This window comes from Saccostrea cucullata, unplaced genomic scaffold (assembly GCF_032062105.1).
Source record: "Saccostrea cucullata isolate Sc308-1 unplaced genomic scaffold, CSIRO_AGI_Scuc_v1 ctg1055, whole genome shotgun sequence".
Taxonomy (NCBI): domain Eukaryota; kingdom Metazoa; phylum Mollusca; class Bivalvia; order Ostreida; family Ostreidae; genus Saccostrea; species Saccostrea cuccullata.
Window position 1 is genome coordinate 15406 of NW_026929665.1, and position 7095 is coordinate 22500.

At 32.9% G+C, this 7095-nt stretch overlaps 1 protein-coding gene across 2 annotated transcripts in view; it reads right to left on the reverse strand.

Moving 5' to 3' along the window:
• Positions 1-330: 330 nt before the first annotated feature.
• Positions 331-7095, reverse strand: part of LOC134281655 (uncharacterized) — a 10772-nt gene continuing 4007 nt past the window's right edge. The window contains exons 6-14 of one of the 2 annotated variants that reach the window (XM_062764083.1): positions 6914-7012; positions 6529-6648; positions 6082-6100; positions 4662-4925; positions 3716-4423; positions 3505-3611; positions 2072-3274; positions 1256-1328; positions 331-926 (exon numbers count right to left, since the gene is read on the reverse strand). In XM_062764083.1, the coding sequence (XP_062620067.1) occupies positions 340-926; positions 1256-1328; positions 2072-3274; positions 3505-3611; positions 3716-4423; positions 4662-4925; positions 6082-6100; positions 6529-6648; positions 6914-7012 (3180 nt within the window). In that variant the 3' untranslated portion in view covers positions 331-339. The remainder of the gene's footprint in view (positions 927-1255; positions 1329-2071; positions 3275-3504; positions 3612-3715; positions 4424-4661; positions 4926-6081; positions 6101-6528; positions 6649-6913; positions 7013-7095) is intronic. The other variant, XM_062764084.1, reaches the window with a different exon arrangement.

Genomic DNA, 7095 nt, shown 5'->3' on the forward strand with positions numbered 1-7095 from the left:
TGTGAGGAGTTGTCCTTTAATTACCACTACTCCCAAGACAATTACATTTCCAGTTTCTGAGGACTGAGTATTGTATCAGAGAATCAAAAGTAAATATGTTCCCTACGAACGAGATTCCTAATTTTTTTTCTAAAAATGTTTGAATAAAGTTTGAAAATTAAATTTGATTGCATTTATATTAGCAAGTATTTATTTCATATTTGAAGTTTTGAACATTGGTTATAAAGCTTTGCGTATGTGAACAATACTGTTGTCAGTAAATGGTAAATATTTGAGTCATATTAGTGTTTCTTAAATATAAAAAGACCATATAATACGTCCATGAAACAACTATCTTTTCTAGGGATTTATATGCCATTTCTCTACTAGTTTGTCAACCAACTCTTTAAATTCAATGTACAATAATCCTGCAATAAGACTTTCTCTGGAAGGTTTGACTTTGGACTCTCCCCATTTCGATAAAGTCACTAAAGCGATGACATCTTGGGGAGATCCTTTAAGTTCAAATTCACATTCCTCAATAAACCATTGGGGAATATGCAGAAATCTGAAGACCCGCTTGATGTCTTTCACTTTCTTTGACACAATCACAAGATCTTCGTCTGAGACAGGCATGTCTGGATTTGGAATATTCAACAAGGCGGCAGAATCCATAAACTTCTGAAATGTGAAGCATTTCAGCCCTTCGGTAATGTCCTGTCGCTCGAAATCAACAAAAGCTTGTATAAGTTGGTTGATACTTTGAGTTAAGGGGTGCATTTTCTGCCAGTTGTAGAGAATGCCAAAAGCTAATTCATGTGGGCTTGAATAATCATGGCGTTGGTTTTTGACAAATGTTACACCAAAGCCAAGAGCAGCAGATAAGAACACACAATCACTTCCAGAGACCTTGCTGGCGATGTAGTCCAGGAAGCACTCAGCATTTTCTAAAATTTACCATGTAAAATTTACATTTGTTATCAAGTGCTGTAAACTATTCACATTTTGCACTATTTGTCAATTAACAATGTCAGAACGCAATTCTTCGTATAATGAAAAAATTCATTGGTAATGACATGCATCGCTTGCAAGCACTTAATTGTTAATGCTTCGTTCAATTAATAAGTGCTAAGTAATATTTTATTTCATCTTACTTGTTATGAAATGAAATTGTGCATAATATTTTGTAAATTTAACATTATCAAATTGCGGTACTTTTAAAAACAATGTTGAGAAATTTTGTAAATAAATATTCTTTTATTTCATAACAATTTACCTTTTAATGCTAGGCAAGGATAGGGATGGATATCTACCGTCCTAACAAAGGGCTCTTTTTCTTCTTTGAATTCCTGAAAATAATGAAATCCTCAAATTACAAGTAAATTAAACATTTTTTTATTCGAATTTACAATTAAAGAACTTTATTCGGTAATAACGAATATTTGCCCCCCAAATCAAACTTTGATGGAGATATATTTAAGTTCTTGAACAGGGGAGTATATGCTGACTTCGAAGCACTGCATATTTTCTTAAGTAATGACGCCATATGTACGTAATGACGTCACAAACATGACGTAAATTTAAGTTTTTTATGAATTTTACAGAAAAATGTACATATTTCGTCGATATTTTGAGTAAAAGTCACCGAGCGCATGTGTGTTCAGGATCAATATTTTGATATAATGTGTAGAATTATAATATCAATGAAATATGTCAATATTGTTCCTGAACAAACTTGCGCTCTATAAATTTTAAAGCTTAAATTGTTGAAATTTTGTCCATTTTGTCCTCTTTCTGAAAAAGGACATAAAATCGGACTAGTTTGTGACGTCATAAAAACAAAAATTGTGAATACACTCTTCGACACTATAATATTTTCTGTTAATTTATATTTCTCATACAATTTATTGAATTCAGCACATTTCCGGAAGTTTTCAAAATTTTACTTTTTGGGGGGCAAATATATGTAATATACCTCATATAGTTCTTTTAATTTAATTTAAAGTTTGATTGTAACAATAAGAATCAGACAAATGAAAGGAAAAAAAAAACTTCCTAATGGTGAACATAAAATACTCAAAATACAATTTACCTTTGATCCAAAGATTTCTTCTAAAGTTTCAACACTGCAGAGATAATCATTGTGAATCGGGCATCGGAAATGTTCCAACTCATGGTAATCACCTTTACTGATATAACAAAGCGATATTCTGCATCCTTGGCATAGGACTTCAAAAGGCAAGTCGGATTCTTTCACGGAGACATTTTGGAACGCGCTGTAAAGCTTCATAAGATCTTTTAGACAGTCTAACGTTATGCTATACACCATACGAAAAGATTTTATGTCTGCTGCTTTGCCTCGTCGATCACATATGTAAGTAAATATCTCGATTTCATTGCCTTGCTTGTAGAGAATGGCCCATCTACTTCGAGAGAGTTCAAAAATGGCACAGTCGTTGAACAGTTGTGTTGATGATTGTGATGAGCTTTCAAACATTGAAAGAAATGCTGTGACCATTCTATTATAGATGGCAGGTGGCAGAAAATTATTCTTGAATACGATCTTGAAGGAAACCAGTCCTACTTCTGTTGAGGTGTGGACGTCATTAATTATCTCTTCGGGACACTTTCCTTTCACCATTCCTGGAACGTAGAAGAAATCTTTGTGTTTGCTCCTTGTGATTAAATCCAGTCTACAAAGGACATTGAGTAGGTAATCCTTGAAAGGATAAAAATCAGAGTTCTTCCATATGTCATCTATAAGATCCAAACTCAGTTGTCCAAGTTCTCTCAAATTATTCCATCCGAGTGATCTTTGATTAACGACACAACACGAAATTCGATCATCAGTGATAAAGGACGATAGAGCATCGATCACCCAGCTTGGATCTAAAATAACATTTTCGTGGAGGAAACTGTCTTTGAAATAAAGAAGTTTGCTAATTGATTGTTGAAAAGTCAAAAAGTCTTCAATTTCTTGTCGCTTGAAATATAATTCATCCTCTAGCATGCATTGTAGTTTATCAACAGAAACAATTTTGCAACCACATGCTCTCAAATCAGCGACAAGATTTTCTAGAACAATCCATTTATGTGGAATGGGCAATCCCCAATCTGGTAATGATTCCGCTATCTCCATGACACATTGACGTAAGAGGTCAAACGGCACACTTTCAGCCTCTCTGGCATCAAGGAAATGGCGAGGACTGATGATTAAATGTTGTCTCTGAACACTTCTCCGAAAGTATTTCTCGAGCTTTTGGAAGACCATCCATAATATCTTTCCTCTTTCTTCCTATAGATTTAAAAATGTAATTCAATTAAAACAAAACAGTTACATATAGCCTTATAGGATTTGGTTTGTAGGCATAGAAACAGAGCAGTTTTTTTCAGTTATGTGTCTGCATTAGCTATTTTTTCATCCTATTAGGTTTTTAATGCTTTAATTATTTTGGTCAAATTTAGAATATTATTTTAAATTATTTAATTAATTTTAAACTTGAATCTACGGTTTGGAATACGTACTACAGGAAAGCAGTCAGCATGTGTTCCTATAAGAACGATCTTAGGATATCCCGGAACAGCGTGTCTTGCGTAAGTGACAACAGAATTTATCCAGAAAGAGATGGTATCTGAATATTAAATTTAAAAGTTTTTGCTAATTTTTTATATTTTTAAAGAAGTCCACTGAATAATAAAATGATCTGTAGAATATAGAAAAATAAACATTTTGTACCCATTGTGGTTATCAATGTTTTGTTGGAATCCGCTTCTTGCCAAAATTCGAACAAATTGAAGGTCATCATATAGATGCAGTTGGCGGAAAGAAATGTTTGATGAGTTGTGTAAAATACTTCTTGTCCCCCAAAGTCCCAAATCGTTATTGGAACAAGTCTCTCGGGTCTTTCTTCTGATGAGAGAACCTTTGCTTTGGTGACAAGAGTATTGACATGCGTTGGTTTAAATGATGGGATTGAACCTTGTGCGTCAGATTTGATTAAAGATTCCACATCTTTAGAAATAAGTGATGTAGAAGATGTTTCCATTGATATGTTTTCACTAGTCAAATTTGTGGAAACCAAATTATTCTGAAGACATCCACATGTATATTCCGGATTTAAAGAAGAAGTCTCTAATTTCAAATCTCCTGATGGAGTTCCGAGGTAGTTCATTGTCCCAACTGAAGCACAGGTTGTTTCTTTTCCCTCTTCATCTCCTTTTATATTTTCAAGATTATTGTCTTCTTCGATGAAACTTGATGAGCAATGAGAACAGATAGAGGGTTTGCTAAATGCATCTATTACAGTCGAGTTAAGCGTAAGACCTGGTAATTGTGTTTCAAGTGATTCTACAGGAACTTTTCCTGAACATTGGACTGGTTTGTCTTTTAACGACTTTTGAATTAAGCCCCCGATTCTTTGATTCAGAATTTGTTCGCTCATATCTAACAGAAAGAGTAATCCAAATTAGCACTAAATCAACCAAACACTAATAAATGAATGATTTAACTCTGCTTAAATTAAGAGAAACACCTGAAGAGCTTATTCATTATGTAAGGTGATCTTGACCTTTGAGTTTATCTCATTAATACGTAATGTACATTTAAATGATTTTTTTTCATTCGAAAAGGGTTTAGCTTTATAGAATATGTGAAAACGTAGATTAGATACAAATAAGAAAACCTTTTGAAACTGGGTAAATTTGTCTGGATTGCCTGTCGTATTTACATCGATGAAGATGCAGGTCTATGCCATTTGTGCTGTCTAGCTTTGTTGTTGGGTCGAGTTCTCCCAAGAGTCCTTTGGTAAGAGTTGTTTTTCCAACACCTGCCTGTCCGATAAACATCAGATTGATTTCGTAATATTCCTCTGATCCTTGTCGCAGATACTCCCGAAACCTTGTCTCAACTTCCTCTCCAAAGTCTCTGAGGAGGCACATTTCTTCTGCTGTGTATAAAGTACATAACTATACTGACACGCAAAAGAAACGCAACAAGCAGTAATCTACAAATGTTTGATTTTTTTATCTTATATTTTTAAAAGCGAATAAAGTAAGGGTAAGCTCACTTTTCAGAACGTCAGAGATTTGATAAAAATGTTAAATATTTATCTTTTAACTTTACTAAGTAACATATGACTGTTAAAACACCCTCTTCCCAGCCATTCAAATAAAACGTGCAAGACTGTCCTAAACAACAATTGCAGCCTAATTTCTATGATACAATAGGTTCATTAATATCTAGATATGAGCGAAAGAAATATTCTTTAGCATTTTTAAATGCCAGTTTTTCAGATGATTAGGTCGAATTTTCTCTAACTAAGATCAGTGTAGCCACCCTTGGACTTGCGGTACAAGGACTGTCCTTAATGCATATGATACGTAAGACCCTGTTTAGGCGTAATGTAGTGAAATTCCGCATCAGCAACTCTTCATCACATTTACAGAACAATTTTCCAGCTAGAGCACTGGAAATGCGTACATAAGCCATTTTCAAGTAGCCTTAGCATCGTTGCGGGAAACGAAAGGAGAGATTCATTTTGAAATTTTGCTGCATTACTTATGATGAACAGTAAAAAAACCCTTAAACTCCATAATATTGCCAAATGTTTTGTAAAACATGCAATTTTTGATTTCTGTTAAGCAAACTCAAACTTGACTTCCGGTTATGGTATGGAAATCGTTCAACCGTTAATATCGATGTTTACCAAATTGAAGATATTCATATGTTTAAGTTACAAAATTCTTTAATTTACATAATCATTTCCCCCTAAAGTAGGGTGTCAGTATATATTGTACACTCATGTTGATAATTCAAATTTCAATTCATTATAATTTAGTATAGGATTTCGTATAAGACGTTTATGTGCTGTTTTAACGATTTTTATTGTAAAAACCGATACTTCTTTTCTATTTCAAAAAGTAAAATTTGCACAAAATTTAGCTTGAATAAGTCATTTTTGAACAGTTTTGCTTATTTATATTCTAAACTTGATTGTGATTATAAATCTTTGAGACAAGTCATGGATTTCTAAGAATCCCATTACCATCTGATTAAGTAAAATAAATATTACAGATTTTACACATAACTCATATTGTTCATACCTTCATTGTCTTTGGCTTTCTGAAATAAATCAAAGGATTTAATTACTTTGTAATATGTGGATTTTGTAAATTTTCTTCATTTTACTTTTTAATTTATCACGACATATGAGAGCGACATTTTTCCCAACACCTCATAATTATATTAATGAGAATGTATATTAATATTGAAAAGTTATTAGACATCTTATAAGTTTAAAGATAATGATAAAAAGTGCATACTCCAAAATCACCAATTTTTGTGGGGGTTTAATTTTCGTTATTTTCGAGGTATGAGGAGACCCACGACCTTTTGTCCACCACGAAAAGTAAAATGTTACATACATAAATACTAAAAAGTTCTCCATCCACGAAATCAAATCCACTTGAACCAAGATTATTTCCTCAAACCATGAAAATTTGACCCCACGAAAATATGTGAATTTACAGTAATTCATTCCTATGGTTTACTTTTTGAGTACTTTCTAGAAAAGCTAACGTCCTGTACAAAGGCTCTGCTGCCTCTGTCAAGCCTTCGTCTTTCTTCTCTTCAATCTTTCTCTTGACTAAATCTAATGGCGTGTGCCCTTGCTAAAATCATAAATATTGTTTACTAGATAAAAATCATTCACGGTAAGGAATTTTGCTTATGTATGACATGTAGTAAGTAATAAACATGTGTATACATTTAAGGAACAAAAATCCTTTTTATAATACTTTTTCATAAAATTAATTAAATAATTTTTTTTATAATTTATTTTATTCGATGATTTTTTTTAAAAGGATATTCATAATATTATATGGTATCATATATGAAATCATACGATATCTTTCTGGATAGTAACCGTATAAATACCTTATCCAAAGCATCGCTTGATGCTTTTTCTAAGATGAGGAACTGCGTGGTTTTGAAATCTCCGTTCAAAGCAGCAACGTGTAAAGGGGTCCTTCCATCCTAATCAAAATTATTTTAATTCTAAACGTATGCCGTGCTTTCCCTAGATTGTTTAAAGGTTGTTGTGCAATATTATCGATTTT